We start from the raw sequence: 27497 nt of genomic DNA, 5'->3' as shown, positions 1-27497 counted from the left end.
TGTAATTAGCCACTCAGGAAACGGGTTCCACAATATTCTCAGACGAATTTGCTGTGCTGTTTTGTACGTATCAAAAGCATATTCACAAGTGTTTTTAAAAGTCTTGTGGAAAACTGATTCAGTGTCATGAGAGTGTTAACCCCCTGTGGTGGGTCAAGTCCAAGAATCCATACAAAATGCAACTGCTGACTTTTTTTATATGTAATATATATATAATATATATATATTTGTGTGTGGACACAGAATTTTTATCCAGAATACTGTCCCACTGGCACTACTTACATCTATGTCTTTGTAGGAGGATAGCTTAGATTAATATCTACAAATTTATATCCAATATTCTGGAATTATTTTGATGCATTAGGGAATTCTTATGAGTTACCCATAATGTTGTTTCCATAGCTCAGGTGTTTTCTTAATATATTAATACATTAGACTGTACAGAGTTTGCTTTTCATATAAACTTAGCACAAAATACCAAATATACAAATAACCACAAATACAACTCTTAGCAGTGTTTGAGGGACAACTGTGTTTCTTAATAACTGTTGTTAATATGACTTTATTTGTTTGTATTTAATTAATAGGTTTTTTTCCCTAAACAATTTTTATTATCACTAGCATGCCAGTAGCGTAGGCTAAAGTACATAAGCAACAGTATGCTTTGGGCTGCAGCCTCATCTCATTGACACTGAAATTAATCTGCACTATTGCTTTGGAAAATAAAGAAATTGCTTTGTCTTTTGTAGAACAACTGAGAATTCAAATTGTTTATGCTTTATTTTAATATATGAGGATAAGCTTTGGTAAAATTTCATACGCTTAAATTTCTAAGTGGTTAAAAAAAAAAAGCTCCGATATCTCTTTCAAACTTCAAAGTGCAGTCACACCTCTTTTCAAGGGGTCATGAATGTATCACCAAAGCCATATAAATACACTGCTGTGGATTTTTCTGTTAAGGAATATGAAGTTGTGGATTTATGTTCTTTAGAAGGTGTCTTTATGGCGGGTAAGCTAATTCTCTGTTGTTTTCTTTTTGCTTTAGCTAAAAAACTTGGAATTACTGATGTGCCAGCTGAAGTGGTTACTTTTATTTCCCATGCAACACAAAACAGATTAAAAACAGTGATAGAAAAAGTAACAGTGATAACCCAGCACCGGATGGAATCGTACAAAGTAAGTGTACAAAGAAACGTATTCTGTATGTTATAAAATGATGCAGCGTGATGCTGTTTTTTCATAACATACAGTAGATGTTTTGTGTCATTCTCTGTGCAAAGTGTGTTTTAAAGGTAGGTTTGTCCATCTCAGCAAATAGAAGGTGGTGTGGGATGATAGCACTGTTTGCCAGATCTGTCTTCCTTCTGTATGACAATTATGTTTTCATCTTCTCTGCTAAAGTGTCTAGCATGGAGCATCTGTTAAGCTATTTCTGTTCATAGATTGTGACTAAGATTGTTGATTCTTGACATCTCCTTTTCAGACCAAGGTATCCTTCAGTTGGATCAAAATGGTTTCAATATAAAGGAATCTATGATAAATTTACATATCCTTGTCTGTGACAAATATTAATTTTTACAAAAGCTACCAATCTGTCTTAAACCAACAAATAAATTTCAGCTGCAAATTCTGCACTGTAATTAAACGATTATGCTCTGTTTAAAAAGAACATTTCAAGATAAAATGCTACCTGATCCCATTGTTAGTGATTGAATTCTTAAAGAAAATTAGATTAGATATATTAAACCAGAGAGGAATTTTAAGTAATACTCTGCAAACCAGCTTGAAATTCAAATAAAGCAAACATCTTTATTGATAAATTTGAAATATCCTAAATAAGATGCTAATAGCTATTAAACTGGTGTAAAAGCAAGATTACAATAACTGTTGATGTATGTTGTGTCTAAGCTGTGTTTAGATTTCTTCAGCATGCATATACATTGAGTAGCTCTGGTTTGGGGCTCTTTTGCTTGGGGGGGGTTGTTTGTCTGATTGTTTGTTTTTAACCTTGAGTGAAAGCCTGGGCAAAAAAGTTTGAACTGTACCTTTGCTCACCTATTTCCCAAACCTGAATCACAGTTAGACTAATTACATGTGGCATTTTTGAGAAAAATTTAACTAGGATCTGTGACTAGAATTAACATCACTGTGATAGAAAAATAGATTAAAAAAACCCCACAAAGTCTACTATGACTGTGTGCACTTACATCTTTCCTTTCAATTGATACATTCTACTACATTGGATTAAAAGTAAATCTCTTTGTTTGTTCCCAGTATTCTTCTTCAGCTTCAGCAGTGTTAAATCCTTCTTTCTTTCTCCCTAGGATGGCATCTGAGAAAAAACCCCACTTTGCTTAGCCTGTGCTAAGCCAAAGATGCATTTAAAGGTTCTTAGGGAAAAACCACTGTTGTCTCCAATTTTCATTGTCTTCTGTATATTTCTTGGTTAATGGTTTTCTTTGATTCATAACATGACAGTCAGAAAGGAGAATTTTAAGGAGATTAATATGATGGAAGTAATGTGAATAACTTATTGTTCTGACTGGCATTCTGAGTGTTCACCCTGTTCATTGTCATAAATTTTTATTGTTTGTTGGGTCCTAGGAAAGCTTCCATGCTCTTAGTTGTCATAAAGTTCCTCTATTTTAATAGTAATTGGAGTCTTATTTTCAACTGAATTTTTTGCTTTAATGCTTTTATTTTTTAATGCTGCATTTTGATCATATCTATTACTAGTTCGAGTACATATACAGGTACTGTATATTGTACAAATATCAGGCTTATATGCTATAACTAGGACTGTTCAGTAACAAAGTTGAGCATCCTAAGGATTTTTAATTAGTGTTTGCTTTAACTCTTTGATGTCTCTCTTGCTGATAAATCAATCCTTGTTTTTTCAGTTTGCTTAGATACTAATTAGATTTAGCTGCATTATTAACCACAGGCTGGTTGCATTCCCCTGAGCTTAAAAAAATTGGTAATTTTATTTTTTTTATTGTTAGTAAAATGGGAAGATTTTAAGTTATAGCATCTATAGGCTTCTTTAAATGCATAGTCTTGATTAAAACACTTTATAAGACACTGGTTTTATTTTACAGGATGATGAGTGGTATGAACAATCTACAGATGTCCGATCACAGTTAAAGTTTTTTGAACAGTTGGAGCGTTTAGAAAAGCAAAGGAAAGATGAACAGGAGAGGGAAATCTTGCTGAAGGCTGCCAAGGTATCTGTTTTGCTCTATTTTTTTAAAACTACTAAACAATTCATAGACTTCAATTATTTAATTTCATTAAATCTGTTTCATAAATACTTTCCTTTTTTTTTAATAACAAAAAGATATTGTGACATTACAACTTAAGTTCATTAAGTCATGCTATCTTATCTGTGACAACTACAGACCTATCCAGCTGGAACTCTCCTGCATTTTTCAAGATACAGCTCTGAATGTGAGGAGTTCTTGGGAATATAGGAGACAATGGCTAACATTTTCAAAATACCATGGTGAAATAATTTTCACAATTGCCTTTGAAATTTAATAGATGCCAGGGTTTCTGTGCCATTTGAAAATCCTAGGCTGCACTTCTGGTATTTAAACACAATTCAGTAAATTCTTACAGATTTTTTTTATTTTTCAGGCTTCTTACTTCCTGAGTTACTAGATTTCTCTTATTTTAAAAAAGTTTTGTTCATTTATTTATTTTAATTTAAATACTGTGTGTCTCTCTTGGTGTTCCTCCTCTATATATAAGTTCATTATTTTATTGGTCCATGCCTGTCTTCAGTTAGCTATCAGTTCTTCTGGACTTTTTCCTTTTTAACTTTAATTCCAAAGGCTGAATTTTTAAACTAAGGTAATACTCCTTCAGGAGCATACAGGTATAGATAAAACCTCCTGTTTGTAGCTGAAAATTTAATTATATATAACATATCAAAGTGCAAATAAGTTTATCCTTTAGTTATCTCAATTTTAATCGCATTTTCATTGAATTATTTATTGTATATTCTGAAGATATAATACAGAACAAGTTAACACTCAGTGGTAAGATTTAGCATCCTGATTTTGTGCCATTGATGTCTGTAAATTAAGGTATTTCAAAAAAAAAAAAAAAACACAACAAAAAAAAACGGAAAAATAACCTACCCTTGCTTATGTCAGAAAGTTGTTTCTCAATGTAGCGCTTTAATCTGTCCCATTTTCACTCTTAATTTGTGACTGTTCACATTGTTAAATATTCCACAAACTTCTACATAATGTATATACTCTAAATGTTTAGACTGAAAAGGTAATGCTTATTAAAAAAAAAAAAAGAGGTATTTATTTTTTTATCCCATTTCCTTCTTTCTGTGAATACATCTTGATGACTCATGTTTTCCGTGTATCTTGCTACTTGTTTGTTATGTTGGTTATGGTTTTTTATGGACATTGAGGAAAATACAGTAGCTTGCAATCCTTCAAAACATTTTCCCTGACTTCATTAAGCCTTATATACGCTGATCTCAGGTTGGGTGAGATGACCTCTCCTGTTGTCCCTTCCAACCTGAATGACTTCATGATTTGATAATCTTTGTGAGTTGTTTCTTTCTTTTAGTCTTGAATAATCTCCTGTGAAGTCAAAATTTAGGAAATAAATACATGATCAACATGTTTGATTACTATAGATGACAGAGCAAATCAAAGAATTCTACAACAAACAAATATAAGAATATCCTATTTGAAGAATTTTTATTAATGAATTTATAAATCAATTTTATGACCAGAAAGTGACAGGAGGCAGCTTGGCATAACTACATGGTGTACTGGAAAAATATCTGAAGGTGTTAAATAACCGAAACTAAACCACAAAGTAGCCATGGAAGAGCAATGCTGATTGATCAGTATGAATGTTCAGAATGAATTTTCAGAAAGATAAGTTAGAAGTATTGTGAACCTTTTGTGAGGTGCTTATGCAATGTTGTGATCTAAGTGAAAATGCCTATTTGGAATTTACATGTATTTACATTGATAGTGTCTTCTTTCTGGATTGTTCAGCTGGCTCTCAGCCATTCTGTTCTGAAGGACTGACAACCTATTGCAGCACTTGTGTAGGACATAGTTTGGCAAAATATGGTCAGACGACAACTTTTAATTTGAAATAATAGATTTTTCATTATTTCCTTTGAATCTAGGGTGCTGCTCAAACTTGAGACCACCTGTACAATAATATCAGTAACTACTGAGATCTTTATTCTGAATTTCTATGTACTAATTCCTTACTCAGGATTTAGAATTTTCTGTCTTTTATGAATTTGCCTAGTGGTGTAAGGAGATTGAGGTCTTTGTGGAAAGAATACAGTAATTGTAATGACACAGGCATTACCTGGACACAGTTAAAATCTGCCCCAGCTGTCCTGATAATCATGGTAAAGATCAGTAACTATTTCATGTCTGTTTGTGGATGGTGGTTGATATTTTTGTCTGCAAAAGGGGTAATAGTTAAACTGTCTCTGAAGACTGAAATACCCACTATGCAAAGAAGTCTTTTCCCCAGTCATGGCATCTTTATCACCTTGACAGTGCTGTGTGTTTAAAGGTTAGAGAACTTTGGATTTTAAAATGAAATTTCTGTTTCTGATTTTTTTTCTACAGGTGCTTATGTGTAAAAATCAGATTTATTTTTTTTTATTTGTAACTGCAACTTCTTAATGTGTGTATCAGATGAACAGATTTTTTTATGTTATACATGTTTTGGTGTGTTATTTTGCAACATACTTCTAAAGTTACTCAGCAGAGTAATTTTAGGAAGAGTTTCAAAATTGCCTGCTAGTGGTATCTCACCTATTGTCTGTTCCGTGAAAATTCTGTTTTCCTTATTTACACTTTGGAGCTTTGTTGATAGCCAAAGCCCAGGTTTTTGAGAAAGAGTAAGACAAATAAATGTTTTGGCTATTGGAGCGGATGGTATCAAATAGTCAAACTTAATAAAATTATCAACTGAAAAGATGAAAAAACAAAGGAATAGGTTGAAATGAAATGGGAGTCAGCATGAGTCTTTTGGAAGCCTTGAAACCAATTTGGTAATTTTGCATTGTAATTCAGCAAGGGGTAAGAAAGTATTGGGTTTGCAGGTTTTGTGGTTGTTTTGGGTAGTGGGTTGGTTTCTTTAGTAGGAGAAAAGAAACTTTGATACTAGTGTTTGGATTGATCTACAACCATAATTTCAGTTGTTATAGTAGGATGTGATTGCAGAATTTGTAAGCATCCAGATGGAGTTGATTTTGTTTCAGATAAAAGTTTTGAGAGAAAGAGATAAAATTTGATTGGAAATAGACTCAAAGTTAGGTTCCAAAAAGGGATTTAAAATTTTTGCCAATCTGTCCCAAGTTAAAAAAAAGTGTGAAGCTAGAAGAGTATCTTTAAAGCAAAATAACAGTATTATTTGCTTGTTGAATGAGAGAATATTACAAAATTTTACTTGCCATGCCTATTAAGTACTAGAGAAATAGAAACTTCATACCACAGTTTAGAGAAGAATAACTCATGTTTGCATTTCAGCGAGGTATTTTGGGGGAAGACACACCTGATAGGTAAGGAAAAATCATACTATGCTATAGTAGCAATGCAACACACAATTTACCGTTACTTCTGGATTATCTTCCTGATAAGTGAATAATTGAGTAAAATAAAAATGTCACAGGAAAGGGGTGTCTTGAATATGAACACATAGATCGAGTGCAGTTTCTTTAAAGGAGATAATCAGCTCTTCTCCCTCATTTGTTTTCCTAGTAAGAACCCGTTGTTTCCACATGTATGCAGAAGCACAGATCTTTCAAACGTGTCTTTGGTGATGTAGAAGAAATTGCAAGGAGAGCTAAGTAAAGTCTTAACACTGCATAAAGGTCAAAAGCCAGACTAAAATCACTTGAGGAGTTTACGTTTGACATGGTGTGTGCTGTGTGAACTTTCTTAAAGAAAAACGAAACATAAAAGCATCAGTCTTGCTATAGTAAAAGATATGTTCCTTGCTGCTTTCATAGCTATTTCCAAAACCTGGGAAATGCAGGCTGTGTGTGTCAGACTGAATGAGGTTCTGGTTCTGGGCTAATAATTGAAATATTTCCAACAGCAGGAGGAATAAGAGATAGTACTTAATTTTTTTTTGGTTGGTTGGTTTTATTTCTGAATTAATTTTTTGAGAGGGTAGTACTTAATATAGCGAAGATGTGCAGCTTGGGATTGCCCATGTTTTCAGAAAAATCTATTTTCTGTGATACAATCTATATAATAAAGTGAATCTTGGTAGAATTACTGTGTTAATTCATCCACTCAAATAGGCTAAATGCATTATTATTATCAGATTAATTTTGAAAACTCATTTCCAATATATATATATTCCATTAGTCTACTATTTTGAGTGCTCGTATTAGTAACACAAGCCTGTCAAGTTTTAGAGTCTTAACTCCTATGAGAGTCATATTTCTATTCTGTAAAAAGAATAATTACATAAGTAAATGAAAATTGTTTAGTGTTGTTTGCAAAGTTAATTGATGTTTATGGGTGATAGTGATCTTTATAGTACCATAGGCTGAAGGTCTTTTTTATTGCAGAGATCACTGAACTTGGGCAATGCAAATTTCCTTACTTGAAGGGGCTGCCTCTTTGAGCCATAGATGAGTTCAGTCATCATGCCAATTAAATCCTTTTCTTCTCTTCTGAGAGTACAGTGGATGTAATGCAGTTTTCTGTGAGAAGTACTCTCTGAATGGAAACTTGTAACTCAATTCTGATGTGAAGAGAGCAAAGAGGGAATTATTGTGTTGAGATAATTTTCTGTATTTTTAGAAATTTCTTACTACAATTTTAATGATTTTAAAATAAATCATTTTTTTCGATCTCCATTCCTGCATTCCACCTCACTGTGGTCGTAGCTCTGAATAGGGTTTTACCCTCAGCTATGCTGCTTTTAACTTTCACTTTTTATTAACAAAGCTAATGTGAAAGCAAAGTGTTTCATGTTGCCAATTTAATTTCTTTAATTAAAAGTGAAAGTTATAAGCTGGTACAGCCGTGGGTGAAGTTCTAATGTCATCAATGGGGAAAAATAGGTTTAAAATTGAAACTGTTGGCACAGCAGTGACTCTCAATAGTGCAGCACCTGCAGTTGTGACTCTTAACTTTATTTAATGAAAAAAGTTGAATTTGAAGCATTAAAGACTCCCAGTGTATGTAGTGGGAAGGGGTTGTAGAGTTGTAAGTGCTTTAACTGGGATCAGATGTTGCTAAGTGTAGGAGACATGTATTTAGGAGGAGAGATCTTGTGAGATGTTTTCTAACACAGGGTTAACAAGCTGGGACTTCAAAATCATTATAAATCTGATAGGAAACATTTTTTGTTAGTGAGACAAAAAGTGTAACAACATTTGTAACAAAGCATCTTTGACATTACAAATTACAACAAAATGCTGGATAATGGTCACAGTTAAATACATCAGAAGGGCTGTTAGTCTGCACATCTGCATAGATACACAAAATACCCTCCAATTTTAAAAATAATTGCTGCATATGTTTAAGTAGTATGTGAATAATAGATACCATTATTTAAAAAATACTGTTACTTTCTAATTTAAAAAAATTCTATGAAATACAAAATCCCCTTCTTAAAATTACACTATTACAGGTGTTATTAGATGTCTTTGTGGTATTCTTCCTTAAAACAAGCAAGGAGAAAAGCTGAGGTTTGGAACATTATGAAGGCTGGTAACATGTAAATGACCCCCTGTATTTCTGATGTGTTTTGAATATGCACATTTAACATACATTGCTTTTCATACTTTGAAAGTCTGATATTTTCATAGGCCTAATGTGATCTATGCAGTTTTCAGATAAATAAGATAACAAGTTCGTTAACACAAAGCATTTTCATTCTTAACAATTAAAATATCAGGCTCTCTGGTCTAATAAAAATGGCTTGTGTTTGGAGTAGTTAACAAACCTGGTTTGGTGAATAAGTTCTTAGTAGGAGATGGCATTTGATGTATTTAAAAGTATATTATATGGTTATGATCAGTCCTAGGTTTTTCTAAAATGATAATGGGAATCTACCTTGCTTCTAAAGTTGTTTATTCAGCAACATGAAAATATATTACACAAACCCAGCTTTATTTAGAGATCTAGACATGAAGATTAGAGAGCAGAAAGGAAAGGAGTTGTGATAAAGTCTTTTAACCTTTTTGAGCTGGGGGGGGTCAGTGGTTGGTGTGTGTTTCCAAAGCTTTAGAGGAAGCATTGGTGTATTGAAATATTTTGGAAAAATATGCTTCAAAAAACAGGTGAGTTGCAGCATGTTAAGATTTGGATGTTAGAGGGAAAGGAGAAAACAAGAAAAAAAAAAACAACAAGAATACAAGATGTTATTGAAGAAAAAATTTAAACTGGAATTTCAAAACAAAAGAATGATTAGTCACTAGTTTGTCAGAGGTATAAAATGGTAACACAGTTGATGAGTGAAAATGGTGGCACAGAAACAAGCACTACAAGAGCTGAGGAACAGCAGAATTACTGACTCTTCGGAGAAAGGAAAAGATGCTCATAGGTGGAATGGAGTGTAAAGAGAAGCTAGTGACATTTTAAAAGCTTATCTAAGCACCTCTGTTAAGCTTGACATTTTTGTTTGCTTATATTTGCTTTAATCTGTGTTGCATTGGCTTTGTAGAAGCCTTTTATAGTTTGCTTAAGATCATAAAGAATTAGTAGTCTTTGTTTATACTTTACACATTTTAGCCTCCATATGCTGATGATTTTATTTCTGAACCTTACTGCTTTGCAAACTGGCATGGTAGTCAGCAGGAAGGTATTTTAGTCTTAACAATCTGTTTAAAAAAAAAAATCCAAAGTATAAAAATGTGTCTGAACACAAAAAGAAACAGAAAATGACATTTAAGTTCATGATTTTTTTTTACTAATTTATACCAGTAATAACTTATCCAATGTAAAGTTGAGATTCTACTTTTTGAAACAAAGCTCCTTGAAAAGGCTACTTGGTGAGAGTTCAAGCAAGAACTAGAAACTCATTGCATTATTCTGAATATAAAAGTAGTTCTACCTTCACCTTCAATCTGGGTTTGTATATCTAAACATCACCTGGTATTTTAAATCTTCCTTACTGAAAAATTCCATGTACTTAATACCAGTCAGAAGCTGAGGACCTGTTTTCACCTTTGATTATTTATTTACTGTGAATGAGCTGAAGGTTACACAGAGTAGATCATACGGGTTTTTGTCTGCTTTTGGATTCTGCTTTTTCAGAGTGCTGTGAATTACAAATCTACTTTTATTTGGTTAGTTTCTGGAATGGGTCAGGGGGAAGACCCAACTTTTAAATGTGCTATCAGCTGTAGCACTTTCAGGGTTGTTCCTTCACTTACAGAGTCCAGGAAGTTGCAGTGTTACTTTGCATCTGTTGCTTTAATTTTTCTTACAGTGTCCCCAAACACAGTGTAGATCTAGTGTGTTTTCCAGGATTCTATCTTGTACAACTACAGCTACTTTCTACAACTTTCTTGTCAAAAGTTGGTAACAATATTAGAAGTCTTAGTTTGATTCTCCCAGGACACCCTGCTTTCTCCTTAAGCTGAAGTGCTTTTAAGTTGTACTTTGCATTTGGCAAATGATTCAGCTTTATACAGTAGTATAACAACACTTTTTTATTTCTGTACTGCTTTCACTGAGACTCAGAAGGCAATAGAAGTTCATTGCACATTTATAAATTTATCATCAAAACCCATGAAAGGGCTACATATGATTTTCCATACATCACGCTGGAGAAACTGAGGCACACAACAATTAACTGTCATCACAAAATGACAGAGCAAGGACCTAATTCAGCTCGTTTCATAAATACTCACCTGTCTCCTGGATAAGGAGCTCATTGAATGGGGCTTTTTATTTGTTTGGGTTTTAACCTAAAAGGTATAAACATAATCTCGTTCTTAGTAGTTGCTGTACTGAATAGAATTCTGGCAGATCTACATATTTAATGAAATGCCTTTTTGTTCTTTAAATGTTAACTAGATCATAGAATCATGGAATCAGAGTGGTTCGGGTTGGAAAAGACTTTAAAGATCATGTAATTCCAACCCACCTGCTATGATCAAATTATCTACATTTTTCTTATTGTCTGGCCACAGCAGTTAGAAGGAATCTCCATCTGCGTTAAGTTAGAGTTCCTTTCTTGGTTGGCACAGCTAAAGTATTGAGAGTCTAATCTACCTACAGATTTTAATTTGTCATTCTTTACTCCATCCTGCCAAACTGCCTTTTATTATGCCAACAGGCACAAAATCACTTGTAAGTGGTGATGGAAGATGAAGCTAATGTGCATAGTGGAAGAGTAAAGCATATCTAAAATTATCATTATTGTTTAATTTGGCCATGTTTTATCATCACTATGTTTTGTATAGGTGGCATATTAGCTGAAAAATAATCCTACTTTAAGAAAAACCCAAACAAACATGAAAAGAGGATAGAGAATTCAGTGTCATTGGTGCCCTGTATGCCAGGTCATAGTCAAGGTTCTCTCCAGATATATCAACAATACTGTATGTCCTCTTACCCTTAAAACCTATCTCCCATTGGTTTTCTTCATGGATTTTTTAACTTCTGAGCAGAATATATTATGAAAAATTTAAACAACAGGGAAAAAAGATATCTTAAGTTTGCAAGCTAAAATTCTTTTGAGTTTTAGGTTTTTCTTCAGCAGAGAAAAGGCAGAGAAAGGTAGATAGGAAAGGGCATAGGGATTCTTATTCCTTTAGGAGTTGTGTAAGTGATATCACTTTAAATGTCAAAGAAATGCGAAAATAAAAAAGTTACATCTTTAACGTCTCAGGGACAACAGTTTTCCATGGATGTCACAGATTTTATTGTCGCTTCTTACAGCTTTTCATGCAACATTTTCTGAATCCTGACAAATCATGCCATTGAAAAGCATAATGTATATATTATCTGTCTCCAGTTTTGAATTCCATCATTTTGAGTATACCTAGTGAGCATAAATAAGAAGTTAATCGTTTTAACATATGGTTGTAAACCAGTTTGTATACCAAGAAATGTATGGTTACGTATTGTTATTGTAATTTAGCAGTTACTCTTAGTGGTATTTTAGAGCTATTGTTCTTGGTTTTGAATGAAAATATTAAAGTTGCCATTTGGCAATATTTCTCCAGTTTTAAAAATTATAACATTGTAGTATTAGTAGTACATGAGTGAGTTTAACTTAAGCGTATTTGTATGCTCAAAGTTCAGCTCATACAGCTAATAATAGCTGTATTATGAGGATCTACTGTTTGGGAGGGTGACTTTACAACTGTTCTCTCTACATTCTCTACCAACAGCTGAATAAAAGCTTAGTTGAAAACAGTAGATAATTTTAAAATAAGTGACTGTAAGGACTTAAAATTTAAAAGTTCAGGTAATGGAAAGGGTGTTACTTCTGCTCTTGAATTTGTGTTAGATAATTGAAATCTAACCTGTATAGAAACTTTAATTGACAAAAACATGTTGGGGTTTTGGTGGGTTTTTTTGTTGTTGTTTGTTTGTTTGTGGTTTTGTTGTTGTTTTTGTTGTTTTGTTTTTCTTTAATTTAAACCAAGGGTAGATCTTACTTGCAACTGAATATTTAAGTCTTTTGGGTAAGGCCTACAGGTTTAAAATTGCACTTCTGTGAATTTAAGCATCCCATCTTTGACACCTTGTATCCTGTTCCCCTTTCTTTGTTATTTTTTAACTTACTGCAACAGATGAGGGGTTCTTAAACCATCTGGTAACCTTTTTTCCCCATTTTTTTAAACATGTAGAGTCGCTCAAGGCAAGAAGACCCAGAGCAAGCCAGACTGAAACAAAAAGCAAAGGAGGTAAGCAGAGCTAGAGATCATTACACTTGACATTTCAAGGCTTGAACATATTAATTTTTTATGCCTTGCTACTTGTATATCGTTAATAAAAATCTGACTAAAAACTTTTTAGGATGTATTTGTTGCTTTGCCTTTGATCTTAATGTTTGCAAACTAATACATTAATACATGTGAAGCCTAAGGAGATTTTATAAGAGAATATTTCCATACATTACATTTCCATTTTAGGTAGCTGTAGCTTTTGTTGGGTTGTTGATGACAGCAGCACTAGATTTTGGTGGAAAAATGTATGCCTTTGTCTTTTTGTAAAATGTCACTTTCTCACAAATGTGCTACTTAACAATTTTGTTCTGTTAATAGTCTTTCAAGTAGTGTAATTGCCAGACATTTTCTCTGTGATGTGATTCAGTGGACTGTTTACTTATCAGTCTAAATTACACCAACCTAAAAATTACTGAATAATTTCAGATGAAGTTTTGATACGTTATTTGAAGAGTAACAATTTGTGAACCAATGAGTACCTTAATTTGCTTGTAGGTAAGAGTGGCTGTCCCTTGCTTAAGGCATCTCACAGTTTAGGGTTGGGTTGCAACTTAATTGGAGTAAAATATCTATCAGTTGATAGTCATTCCTATTTTAAAAATTTTGCAACATTATTTGTAGCAAACGCATGCTGGGGTTTTTTAGCCAACTTCTTTGGATATACGCACGAGGACGTTATAATCATACGTTAGAAAGTTATATATACAGAAAAATGCATGTAACAAGTTTTTTTGTATTGCCCTGTTCTTCTTGTCTTGTTTCCCTGTTGGCAGTATTTTACTATTCCGTTAGTTATACAGATCTTATATATATAAGCATATAACAGTCAAAAAAATTCCAAGTACATATTGAGATGACTTTTTTTTTCCTTTTCATTATGCGATTATGTAGTAAGATTTGCTGAAATGAGTTCTTGTAAACATCAGACTGTGCCTTAGTATTTCCAGAGCTGGGTTTGTCAAACAAGTATTCAAATGAAATAAGTTATTGGGCAGGAAAAGACGTAGGATTTTAATGCTACTTGACTTTCGTATCTAGCCAGTGTATGCAAAGGAAGAATCAGGTCTGTGAAATACTTGTTGGCAGGTAAAACTTGCTGTTGAGCTGAGAACTAAAACTACCACGCTGCTTGGAAGTGAATGCAAGCTAGAAATTACTGCTTTTCTTGCTGCCACAATATTTGCATTCGTGGTAACTCTTTTTTGGCCATTGGAAACTTGAGGAAGCCAAATTAAACAACAGGGTTACTAAACCCGCATTTTTATAGTAGTCGGAGTGGTTCTCTTTGTAGCTGCAATGGAAGTCTTGCATTCCATTACGTGTAACTGCTTTTGGTGTAGCTGCAGGAGTGCTTCTCTCGTCTGAAAATTCAGGTTGTCTGTAAGCTCTGTTTCTTACCCACTAGAGGGAGTGACGCTGTGCTGATGTGGATGAAAGTGTATGAAGTGTGTTCTTAGTGATAGCAATAGTGGTATTAGTGAAGAGGTAGCAAATATTTTGGTGGTAACCTAATAAAAAATGCTTAGATCAAACTGGTATGTAATTTTAAAGTAGTGGTGTTCCTGGATATGATAACATGTTTGAGTAAATGCAGAATGAAAACTAGGTTTTCTGTGTGAGTGCTGCACCCCATTGTTTTGTATAGTAGCCCTGCCTTTTTTTCTCACTCTTCTAATGAAAGTGTATAATTTGCTGGCACCATGCCTCTCTCTGAAGTTGAATTTCATTCTACCTGTTCGAAACCATAAGAAATACAAGCATGTCTCTGTTTTTAGTAATTAGCGTTCTACAGCTCTTTCTTCAGCTGGTTTAGAGACTTTCACCTGAAATATTCCAATATATTTAGCAAAAAATGTTCTTTTGCATTAACTTTTGCAAAGGGGTTTGGGGATGTGTCAAATTGTACTGCCACTGCCAAAAATAAAGTAATTAAAAAATATATAATTAAAACAGTCTGGAACTGTACTCTTCAAAACTGGTTCTGTGCCAGGTAGAAATGGATGACCATCTAAAACAAATACAGCAAAAAGAGAATATAGTCCAGGATACTTAATGAAGACAAAAGTCAGAGCAAGAAAGCGACATACCAAATAAGAAAGTCTTTTACATATTTAAGAAAAAAAACACTTGTGGAAACATTGAAAAAAATGTAGAAAGCATTGTCTTGCAATGCAAAATAAAGGAACCAGTACAAGGATAATAGGGTAAAGAGGAAATAAAAACTAGCTTTGTTCCAAAACATTCTCCTTTATGGATATTTTGGGGTCTTCCATTCCATAACACTCTGTTTTATTTCCTAACTAAAAAAAAAAAAGAAGTTTGAATTCTTTCACTGAACTTACACCCTTAAGAAGTGCCCTTCTTGCTTATTGGTGTCATCAAGAAAATGTAAAGGGAGATTACTGTGTCCTTTGAACATATTTAAAAATTAATTTAGTAAGGTGAAAGTTATTTTATGTTTTGTTCTGTAACTTCATTTTACTTCATTTATTAGCCAGTTTTCAGCCATTCTACATATTGTTTAAACCAAACTGGCTTAAATCCAATTTAAATTGTGTTTAAATACTTACCAAAACAAACAGAAAGCATGTCTACATATGGTCTTATTGGAGACTAGACATAACAGTGAGGTTTCATTCACAGACTAGCACTGTTTTAGTTCAGTCAGTGCAAGCCCACTCTTATTTCAGTTTGACTTATTTTGTTTTAGTATTAACCTGTTTCAAATGGACTTGAGTGAAAGCAGTAGGAGAATGTGCCTGTGGGCATTTATATTGCTTAAAACTCTCTGTTTACTTTCACACTTCTAAATTGGTGCAGCTTTTTGTCAGTGGACATTACATGATAGTTTTAATGGTAAATCTCTGTAATAAACTAGTGAAAAATATTTTCCATTGAGATTGTTTCTAGGAAAAATGTTGGTGTTCAGCTGTTAGTTGTTGCATTGTTTTGTAACACAAATTTGGAAATGTTTGATTCTCAGTACAATTTAATGTAAGAAATAACATCATTTGTGAGTAATGCTTACCTCAGGTTGCATGATCTTACAGATTCAAACTTTAGAAAATATACTGATTTATGTAGTCTGTTGGAAGTATGAAAATTCACAAATGTAAGTTAAACAAATTACCAGTTCTCTAATTTCCAGTAAAAGGGTCATTAAATAGGTCATAAAATAGGCCATATAACAGATAGGAGGAATAGATCAAGATTCAGAATAATGGAGTCAACATCTAGTATTAATAATAGAAATAATTTAAGAGAAAGGCAGGGAAGGAAATATCCTAAGTATCCTTTCCATCATGGATGTTATTCTACATATTCAGTGTCTTTTGGCTAAAAATCTTTTAATTTAAGAGTCAGGTAGTAGAGTTTGATCTTTAAAGATCAACTTGGTTAACATCTTTGTGTCATCACCAACCAACAACATTGCATAATGATAAAAACTTAAAACAGACACCATAAATGTCTGGGCATGTATCCAGAACCTAGAACAGTTTAGATAACACTCAGTTGAATCTATTCTCAGATGTACTTGTTAACCATGCAGACGAAATCTCAGACCGGTTGATATTCATAACAAAAGCCCTAGTGATCTGAAGACACAAGACAGTCCTTTATATGCCTTTGTCAGCACAGATATCCCATCTTAGGGTTGGATCAGGTCCTTTAACAGTGAAATTTATTTAGGCGGGTTGCTGTTCTGACTATTACACTGGCTGGGTATTCTGGGAATCCTCGCCTCTTCCAGAAGCACACCAGGGGCAGGTATTTTCCATACTTCCAGAAGGGGTAGTATCCACTGCAGTATTATGTTAACCACTCTGCTTGGGCGCTGTCATTCCTCTGGGTCTGCAATGTCTTCTCTTAACAAGAGCCTCACTCCGCTGTGTTTCAGATTTTGAACTGTATCATTTTCTGAGTTAGATGCGCAAAAACATCTGGGCTGTGAGCATATAGAGGGCTATAGGAAGCCATATGAACCTTCTCTGATTAAAAATAAGAATGAAATATGTAGGATGTATTTCTTCTGTGGCTCTAACACTGGCTTAGAAATTGTGAATACCACATAAAACAAGTTGACAAAATTACTGTAACTCCAGTATCATATACCTAATAGATTATGAAAACAATTTCACTTCAAATAATTTCTTGTCACCATATTAATATTTCTGTATCAACTCAGTAGGAGTGGTTTCTTTTAAAATACTTAGTTTACTGCAGTTATCCTGTTTTCATAAGGTGTTACAATGAAAAGCAAATGAAAAGTATTCTGTTTTCTTGAAGTTCGCTTATTCCCCTTTTTTACAAAACCAGAGTCCTTAAAGATTGTACTAGTAATGCAGTATCTCTTGTGATGAGAAGTCTGAAGGAGTTTTCTATTTTATCAAGCCTGACATAAAAATATTGATTCAAAAGCAACAATCTTCTCTTAAAAGTGTTTCTTATAAAACATTCCACTGAGAAATGGAGCACTTTCACAGAAATGAGTTTAAATTAAATTTTCAGTTAGGTCTGTAACCCGTCTGAGGGTCAGTAGGGGGAAAGAAGGAAAAGCTAGGAATATGATACCTGAAGTAATCATAGTGCAACATTTAGGCAATAATGTTTCCTCAGAACTGAGTTATTCTATAGATAATTTTCTGCATCAGGTTACCAAAGCTATAACCGTGATGCAGAAGGAATGCAGGCATTTTTGTCAATACATGTAGAAGGTTAGATAACAGAGCTACTGTGTGTTTAGTCTCCCTTTACTGCAGGTCTGTTGTTTGTACCCAGAAAAATGCTTCAGATAAGTGTTTAGGCTGTTCTGGTACCATCCAAGCCCATTCAACACTGCCATGGATTTAGCTTTGGAGTACAAGATTTTCCTGAAGTCATAAAGTTGTTGCAGTAACTTCATATGTTAGTATTAAACTTGCATTTCAGAGAGAAGTGGTCCTGTCTGTTATCAGTCAAAATACTTTCATGAGAATCCTGCTGCGTTATCAAGCTTACTGTTTTATCTTAACTGGATTTTTTTCCTTTTGAGTAGATTTTACTTTGGATGTAGAGATACATTACAATACATTGATAAGTCACAAATTCTGAACAACTGAAGTTGTTTATGAACTTATGGGAAGGACAGGAGAGGACTAGTATTACATTTGCATATACAAATACTGCTGCTGAAGAAACAAGAAGATCTATAATAAGTAATAAACTCAGTACATCTGAATCTTGGTGTGTAGCTCTTCAGAGTTCCAAATTAGTTTAAAGACAGTGGGGTTTGACAAAATGTTTCCTGTGTTTCTAAGGATAAGGTGCTACCCTGTCATGAATTCTACAAATCCTGAAGAACTTCAGGCAGCAGTAGTCTTACTATTAAGCAGAAAAACCAAACACATTCAACCTGGTTTTGTGTGCTAAGAGCAGAAGCGATGGCAGTTGTTTGGCTGAAGATGAAGTGTGGCATTACCCTTGCAGTAGAGGGAGTCAGAAAACTGAGTAACTGATGGAAAAATGCCATGGGATCAAAGGAATGGCCATAATATTTTCCAACTGAGTCAAATTGGTTTATTCCTGCTTGGGTGAAATGTATATTAATTAGAGTTGAGTCAAGGGCTGGAGTTTGGGTTTGGCCTTTTCTCTAACCCAAGCTTGACCCGAGATTACCTGGTTAGTCTAGTAGAAATCTAAATTAAATCCAGTCCTCTCAAACATAATAATTTCCTTCTACAAAATCATGTTGGTGGAGTTCCACAGTGATGCGAGATTTTAGTGTATATATGCTGCATAGCTCTTGCTTAGTTAACATGAATGCTTATTTTTTGTGACTGATTAAAACTGTTATTTTTCGCATTCTAAAAGCAAATGCTGTTTTACTGATACATGAGCTAAATACACAGCCCTTCTTAAGTAGCAAACTATTTTTATACTTCATACATCTTTAAAATATGAAGAACACTCTTAATATTTATTTATACTTGCTCTCTAGAAAATAAAGTCTTAGAACTTTGTTTGCTCCCTCACTAGAATTTCATACAAATTTGAATGCACTGTGTGAGGAGGACAGTCAGTGTCATATTGATGTGTTCTGCTACCTCACAAAGAGCCATGTCAGAATTGTGAGTCTTTGTATGTGGGTTGTTTATAAGCACAGATGAATGAGGCTGCGTATCTTTCAGAATGGGAGCTAAAGTGAAACAAAATGGGACAGGAGATACGAACAAGAAGGCAGGCTGCCTAGTCGGACTTTTTTTTGTTGTAAAGCTGATATCTCAGTCTAGAAGAGGTATTTGAAAGGTAGGAGCCTTCGAATTAACACAGCAACAGTGTAATTTATTTTAGATTTTGTATGACAACTGTATTTATACTGATGGAGTCTCCTATTTGAGACATTAGCAGCAATGTATGCAAGTGAAATATAGTGATAGTTCCCATGTGACTCTGGGAATGTAGGAACATTAAACAAGTAAAAGTTGTATAGACTTGTATAAGTAGGCTTTTCCTTTCAGGTTTTTTTTTTGATTGTTTGTTTTTTTTATTTGTTTGTTTGTTACTTTTGCCAACAAAATTTTAAGTAACTATGTACTCTGATACTCAAATAAAACTAGTAGGGAAGAAAAGACTCATTTTCAAGTTAGAGTTTAGCTCTGTTATGAAATGCATTTGGTTTGTTTTCTTAATATATCAAAAAAAGGAGTACCTGTTACAAATTCTGCTCTGCTTAATGGGTTTCATTTTTTAAAAAAGCTGACAAGAGGTTAGGGGAGGATAAATCCATCCCTGTGGTTTACATTGACTGTGTATACTCTCAATGGAGTCCTGCCTAATAAAAGATTGTTGTCTCTCATTATAAAGCAACAGGACCACTAAAATATGAATTTCCAGAACTTGGGTTTAGAATGGTATAAGCTCTTTGTAATGAATTTCTTTAGCTGAAGTTGACTTTGCTTTTCTGAATGTCACCAAAACACTCCAGCAGCAACTTTCTGTTGTAAAATGAGTTCCATGAAAGTGGTGTCTGACTTCAGGAAGGTAACAGGACAATTTGCAGCCCTTCAGGTCCCTTGCAGTTTCCCTTCCATGTCTGTAGGAATAACCAGTGGTACTGCTGTTGAATTTTGAGGGACTGCTAAACAAGTGGAGAGTAGTGGCCCCCTTTTTCTAATTGCTTTTGGGTGCCCAGACAACAGGGCTTAGTGAAGAGATAAGGGAACTGTTTTCTTCCACCTTTGCAGTGTGAGATTTGTGATAAGGATGGTTTGGCTTTGCATCTCCTGAGTACTGCCAATTGCATCCAGAGGTTCCAGGAGGGGCAGTGAGGAATGCATGCAATGGTACTTCCTTTTTTTTTAAAAAAAACCCTTTTATGTGTCCAAATATAGAATCATAGAATAGTTAGGGTTAGAAAGGACATTAAGATCATCAAGTTCCAATCCCCCTGCTGTGGGCAGGGAAACATCGCTCTAAACCATATTACCCAAGGACTCTTCCAACCTGGCCTTGAACACTGCCAGGGGTGGAGCATTCACAACCTCCCTGGGCAACCTATTCCAGTGCCTCACCACCCTAATAGTAAAGAACTTCCTCCTTATATCCAATCTAAACTTCCCATGTTTAAGTTTTAACCTATTACCCCTTGTCCTATCACTACAGTCCCTAATGAAGACTCCATCCCCAGCATCCTTATAGGCCCCCTTCAGATACTGGAAGGCTGCTATGAGGTCTCCACGCAGCTTTCTCTTCTCCAGGCTGAACAGTCCCAACTTTCTCAGCCTGTCTTCATATGGGAGGTGCTCCAGTCCCCTGGTCATCCTCGTGGCCCTCCTCTGGACTTGTTTCAACAGTTCCATGTCCTTTTTATGTTGAGGACACCAGAATTGCACACAATACTCCAAGCGACATCTCATGAGAACAGAATAAAGGGGCAGGATCACTTCCTTCGACCTGCTGGTCACGCTCCTTTTGATGCAGCCCAGGATACGGTTGGCTTTCTGGGCTGCAAGTGCACACTGAAGCTGGCTCATGTTCATTTTCTCATTGACCATCACCCCCAAGTCCTTCTCCGCAGGGCTGCTCTGAATCTCTTCTCTGCCCAGCCTGTAGCTGTGTCTGGGATTGCTCCGACCCAGGTGTAGGACCTTGCACTTAGCATGGTTAAACTTGATGAGGTTGGCATCAGCCCACCTCACAAGCATGTCAAGGTCCCTCTGGATGGCATTCCTTCCCTCCAGCTTATCAACCGAACCACACAGCTTGGTGTCATTGGCAAACTTGCTGAGGGTGCACTCAATCCCACTGTCCATGTCAGTGACAAAGATGTTGAACAAGACTGGTCCCAACACCAATGCCTGACGGACACCACTTGTTACTGGTCTCCAGCTGGACACTGAGCCATTGACCACAACTCTTTGTGTGCGGCCATCCAGTCAGTTCTTTATCCACTGAGTGGTCCATCCATCAAATTGATGTCTCTCCAATTTAGAGACAAGGATGTCGTGTGGGACAGTGTCGAACGCTTTACACAAGTCCAGGTAGATGACATCAACTGCTCTACCCCTGTCCATCAGTTCTGTAGCCCCATCATAGAAGGCCACCAAATTGGTCAGGCAGGATTTCCCCTTAATGAAGCCATGCTGGCTGTCACCAAGCACCTTGTTGTTTTTCATGTGCCTTAGCATGCCTTCCAGGAGAATCTGCTCCAAGATTTTGCCAGGCACAGAGGTGAGACTGACTGGTCTGTAATTGCCTGGGTCATCCATTTTCCCCTTCTTGAAAATGGGGGTTATATTTCCCTTTTTCCAGTCATCGGGAACTTCACCTGACTGCCATGATTTTTCAAATATGATGGCCAGCGGCTTAGCAACTTCATTCGCCAGCTCCTTCAGGACCTGCGGATGGATTTCATCAGGACCCATGGACTTGTGCACGTTCAGATTTTTAAGATGGTCTCGAACCAATTCCTCTCCTACAGTGGGCCCAAGGTCTTCATTCTCACAGTCCCTGCGTCTGCCTTCCAAGACTTGGGTGGTGTGGTCAGAGCCTTTGCTAGAGAAGACCGAGGCAAAGAAGTCATTCAGAACCTCAGCCTTCTCCAAATCCTGTGTAGCTAGTTCACCTGAGAGCTTCCTGAGGGGGCCTACATTCTCCCTAGTCTGTTTTTTATTTGCTGTGTACCTGTAGAATCCCTTCCTGTTTTCCTTAATATCCCTAGCCAAGTTTAATTCTAACTGGGCCTTAGCTTTCCTAACCGGGTCCCTAGCTTCCCAGACAACATTCCTCTACTCTTCCCAGGCTGCCTGTCCTTGCTTCCACTTTCTATAAGACTCTTTTTTCATCTGAATTTTTCATCCACAGCTCCTTATCCATCCAAGGAGGTCTCCAGGCCCTCCTGCTGCACTTCCTTCTAGTTGGGATGCAGCACTCCTGAGCTTATAGCAGGTGATCCTTGAAGACCAACCAGGAGTCTTGGGCCCCCCTGCCCTCTAGGGCTATATCCCATAAAACCTTACTAAGCAGGTTCCTGAAGAGGCCAAAGTCTGCTCCCTTGAAGTCCAGGGCAGTGAGCTTGCTGCACGCTCTTCTCACTGTCCTGAGGATCTCAAATTCAACCATCTCGTGGTCACTGCAACCAAGGCTGCCCTGGAGTGCCACATTTCCAACGAGCCCTTCCCTGTTGGTGAGCACGAGGTCAAGCATGGCACCTCTCCTTGTCGGCTCCTCTATTACTTGCAGAAGGAAGTTGTCTTCCACAGAATCTAGGAACCTCCTGGATTGCTTGTGCCGGGCCGTACTGTCCCTCCAGCAGATACCAGCATGGTTGAAGTCCCCCATGAGAACAAGGGCCTGGGAGAGTGAGGTTGTTCCCATCTCTCTGTAGAGTGCTTCATCCACAGATTCCTCTTGATCAGTCTATAACAGATCCCCACAGTAATGTCTCCCATCTCTGTTATCCCTTTAACCCTGACCCACAAACTCTCTGTTAACTGCTCACCTGTCCCCAGACAGAGTTCTGTACTGTCCAGCCTATCCCTAACATAAATAGCAGCTCCCCCTCTGCGCCTGCCAGGCCTCTCTTTTCTAAAGAGCCTGTAACCTTCCATTCCAACACTCCAGTCATAGGAGCCATCCCACCATGTTTCTGCGATACCTATTATATCACACCCCCGTAGACGTGCATACATCTCTAATATATATGTACACACACACACACACATACATATATCAGATCAATTTGCACAAGGACGATATCAAGACTGAATTCCCAGTTCCTCTTCTGCCTCAGTGGTATGTTGTCCGAATATTTGTCTTCCTGAGGTAGAAACAATCTTTTCCTTAGTCTGCGACATCACAGTCAGAAAAGAGGAAAGGGAAAGGAAGGAAAGGAAAGGGAAAAGTGTGTGTGGGAGAAGAGATATTTTCATATGGAGCAAGCGTAAATGTAGAAAAATCACATAACTCTATTATCTGAACACTGCGACAGATTTACTTCCCTGCTGATCTGGCAAAAGAGTGGTGCTTTAGAAAACTTCAGAATATGATTGCCTATTTAATAAGTAGAGGGCAGCAAATGTCAGCTGTGTCAGCTTGTCAGAAACTGAGGAGTTTACTTGGACAACAATCTAAATTATTATTTAGCTGTTTTGTCCCTCAGTCAAGCCTGCTCTACCCTATAGAAGCTTGCAAGGAGAGGTCAAGGTGTACTTAGGCTTCAGCCTGCAGGGCAAGTTTTCCCCCATTCTCAGTATGCACACTGTTTTTTTACCCCAAAATAAACCCGAATAAGGGCTTTAATTCTGCCGCTGAGCTAACATGTTTGTAAGCCCTGTTTGGCAGCCCTGGAGCGCCTGAGGCAGCACACAGCTGCCAGCTTTCATCTGCCCCCAGTTCCTCCAGGCGCTCCCGTCACATGAGATAACCTAAGGGGATCGAGACGCACCTACTAAATCTTCTGTTCCTCTGCCCACTCAGTCTGGGTGCTGCACATTGCACCGGCAGCAGGCAGCTGGCCATCAGCAATCAGCTGCATACCTCCTGCTGACAAATCTTCAGTCTCTTCTTTGTGCAAGCCCCACATACAAAAGTCTACCCGTGGTCCCCACATCTACTTCCCGGCTGTAGTCTGGAAGGGTATTTGCATGTTCTTGTCATTTTACAATGGCAGAACCTTGTTTCAAATGTATATATTTTGTAGAACACACTGAGTTTCATAAAATCCGTGGTCTGTTTCTAGCCTGTTAGTGGAAGATGAAAGAGTTCACGGGAGCAGAGTTAAAGCTGAAGTTGGAGCTGTAGTAGTAAAATTTTAAAAGCGTAATTTTAAATTTCCTTGCCAGCATATTTTTGAGAGTGTTAAAATATGTGCATGCAATATTTGTGTATCTCCAAGTAGCTTATGCACAAGACATTAATTTTCACAGATCTCTTAAAGAATATTTTATTTAGCTGGTTATGAAATCAGATACAAAGAAATAATCTGATTCTGTAAATGTGCTTTGTAAAAGTCTCATAATTTTTGTACAAGGCTCATTATCATCTTCAGTTTGTGCTGGGATTTGAGGATTTACATTTATGTATTTACATATGTATGTATTTATTGTGGAGTAATGGGAATAGTAGCTTTGTTGTCATTTTCAGGTAGTTTACTGTGGTAAAGTCATAAGGAACATATAAAACACGCAACAGCAGAGTAAAAAGTGTCAGTTTTGATGTAGTAAATACTAAACTTTTCCATCTATAGCTCAGTTATCTGCATACTCTTTTCCTAAACTACAAGCCTGGCGGCTAGCCAATAATGTGTAGAGGTCATGAAAGGCGTGTTAGCATCTATTTCCTATTCTTAGCTTAGTCTTGTCGTTAAAAATACCTTTGTGAAAGCCTGTGAGTCTCCCAATAGTCACATCAACTTAGATGTAACATACTGCTCAACCTACCCTGAAAATTTTTCCCTTTAGTATCTTTAAAAATAAATAAAATGTATTCTTGCCATTCAGGGTAAACAGGATGATTATTTTTCCCTCAAGTATGTATTACTAAAGGTAGATACAGCTATGTCTAAAAGGTACACTTGAAAAGTGTCACTGTATTTTTAACCTTATTAGGCAGTTGTGTAATTATTTGTAAGGATTTTGTTTTCATTTAAAGTTTAAAGTTACTGCTGAATTGGTGGTTAACTTCTAGTTTTCCATAGAAATGGACAGAAAGATGAGAATAGGATTTTCTGGAATGGGAAAGCACGTTATATGTTTGTGCTGACAGGTGTCTGTACACTGAGGTGTTACAGCTTCCTCAAAAGTGATACCTCACTATATGTAGGGTAGAAGGGAAAGGAATTGAAAACCAGTATGATCCAATTACAGTTCATGGGTTTATTGACTCTACACAGCCATATGAAAAACTAAATAAGCCATCTGAAAAACAGAGTAGGCTTCCTTACTCTTCCGTGTCCTTTCCCTTTGCAACTAGTAAATTTATATTCAGAAATGCATTTCTATTATTTAAAAAGAAATAACACCATGTAGATTTCTGAAGGTTTCTCTTAATCTTGTTTTTTTTTTGACATACTATCAGGTTTTAAAGTGATTTTCGCCCTGTATGGCCAAAAGCCATATTCACATGTTAAGGTGTATGAAAATCTATAAATTTCCCCAAAAGTAAGAATAGTTAAATAAATAAATAAATAAACCTAACCTGTTAAATAAACAAATAAATCTAACCTGGCAGAAGTGCTCATACCTGGCAAACATGTCAGGCAAGTCAAGTAAGCTTTAGGAAGGTGTCACATAATACCAAATGCGAAATTAGAAGCATGAAAAACTTAGGTGTTAATTTTGTGCAGGAAGGCAGGAGAAAGGGGAGCAATTTAATGAGAAATACGATAATTTTCAAAATCTGTGTTTAAATTTTTGAAAAGTTTATGTTTTCATAAGGTGCCTCTTAGCCTTAAGGCATCCCAGCACTTTGTGGCAATAACAGACATCTGTCAGCTCTGAAGAAGTGAGATGGGCTCCCCAGTATAGGTTACCTGCAGAATACATAGGGATATCTGCTCTATCTTACTATGACAGGTAATAATTGAGAAAGTTATTCAATATACATTATTACTTCACTGTATATGCTGCTGTTCAATTACGTAAAGCACTTTTTACTTCCTTTTTTTAAGGCAGAATAAATTCAATATGCAACAAAATTGTTCTCTGTTTTAATCATGGTCTGCCATTAGCAGCTGCTGGTTTCTCCTTCTTAAGCAATATGCAGAGGGAATCCAGTGTTTACTGGGGTGTGTCAGAATACATAAATAAAGGATGATTTTTCCCCCTTCTAAGAATACAAATTGTTTACATTTCTTATATATTTTACTTAGGTAGAATGATACAGACCTCCAGCTTGCATGGAAAATGCCTAAAGACCATGAAGCTACAGTAGCTAACCCTAAAACCTCTAATTTAGTCTTTATTGAAAACCTGTACCTTATTTTAGGGTGCAGAAGTCAAACGAGGCTCTGGATTATACTAGAGATGTATCTTCTTAAGGGACAAAAGTAACTTGAGGTCAGGAGAGACTGGCAGGCTTATCAGAAACCAGTTGTTCATTCCAGTTTTTTCAAGGTTTAATCTCAGTAATTTACACTGACATAAAATACACTTCACTATTGAGCTAAACTTACATACGTGTTGCATGGAGTCATGGTGCTCAATAGAAGGTGCTGGGTTTCAGTAGTATGTGACAGCAGTCTACTCTGTGGTGTTTTTTTTTTTTATATTCTGGATATAGAGCGATTATAACATACTTAAGTATCTTGTATGTTGTCACGTTATCTAAAATGCCTGCATTTCTTAGGTTTGTCAACTGATGCTTCTGTGAACATTGCAATATGTGATGATTTCTGTGATCTGCTTAGCTGTATGAAGGAAAACATAAATGTACATTTCTTAAATATCTTTACATAATTTTAACTGAGGCATTAAAAATAATTCCTGGGTAAATGACTCTTATCTGCCCAACTATGTACATGGGGATGTTATTTCTGGTTAAGTACTGAAATTTGAGAAACAAACCCTTAAATCTGATGGAGAAGGAAATGTCTGCCTGAGCAGGCATGCCAACGTAGGGAATGCTGGTGACATATGGTAGACTGTGTGACAAATAGGAGAATGATCCGGCTATTCTGTCTTGGGGATTTTTATTTTTGCCCTGTTTGCCCTCCTTGTGTGTTTTTACTCCTGTCACTTTTTAAAATATGAGTTCCTCATACTTAAAATATCGGAAATTGATTTCTTCTCTGTTACACCATTGTAACTCTGGGATAACACTACTGACATCTGTAGCAGTATTCAAAACAAACAATTTGTCTGTCTAGTGTTACATACAATCTTGTATCAAAGCATCTCTTGTGGACAATTATAATTTCTTCTTATCAGCTCCATTTAACCTTTTTCCTTAAATGCAGACTACTTCTGTAATTGCATATATATAGTTGTGTTTATGTATATGCTTTAATTGAAAATCAACTCAAAATTTTGTGATTTTTTGCACTGATTTTTATTTTGCATGTTTAGCATGTATTTCCAATCTCCTAGCT

General features: G+C 36.0%; 1 protein-coding gene across 6 annotated transcripts in view; it reads left to right on the top strand.

Annotated features, from left to right (window-relative positions):
* LOC133208204 (transcription initiation factor TFIID subunit 4-like) overlaps positions 1 to 27497 on the top strand; it is a 248593-nt gene that overhangs the window by 64558 nt on the left and 156538 nt on the right. For 3 of the 6 annotated variants that reach the window (XM_061345915.1, XM_061345914.1, XM_061345913.1), the window contains exons 11-13: positions 1046 to 1176; positions 3099 to 3224; positions 12833 to 12889. The exons of 1 other annotated variant lie outside the window; for it this stretch is intronic. In XM_061345915.1, coding sequence (XP_061201899.1) covers positions 1046 to 1176; positions 3099 to 3224; positions 12833 to 12889 — 314 coding nt within the window. 2 more of the 6 variants (XM_061345916.1, XR_009724291.1) reach the window with 2 other exon arrangements.

Source organism: Neopsephotus bourkii, unplaced genomic scaffold, assembly GCF_033783945.1.
Source record: "Neopsephotus bourkii isolate Nb327-2 ecotype Australia unplaced genomic scaffold, CSIRO-AGI_Nbou_v1 NB_245, whole genome shotgun sequence".
In the NCBI taxonomy this organism is placed as follows: domain Eukaryota; kingdom Metazoa; phylum Chordata; class Aves; order Psittaciformes; family Psittacidae; genus Neopsephotus; species Neopsephotus bourkii.
This window is presented reverse-complemented; position numbering and strand designations above follow the sequence as displayed.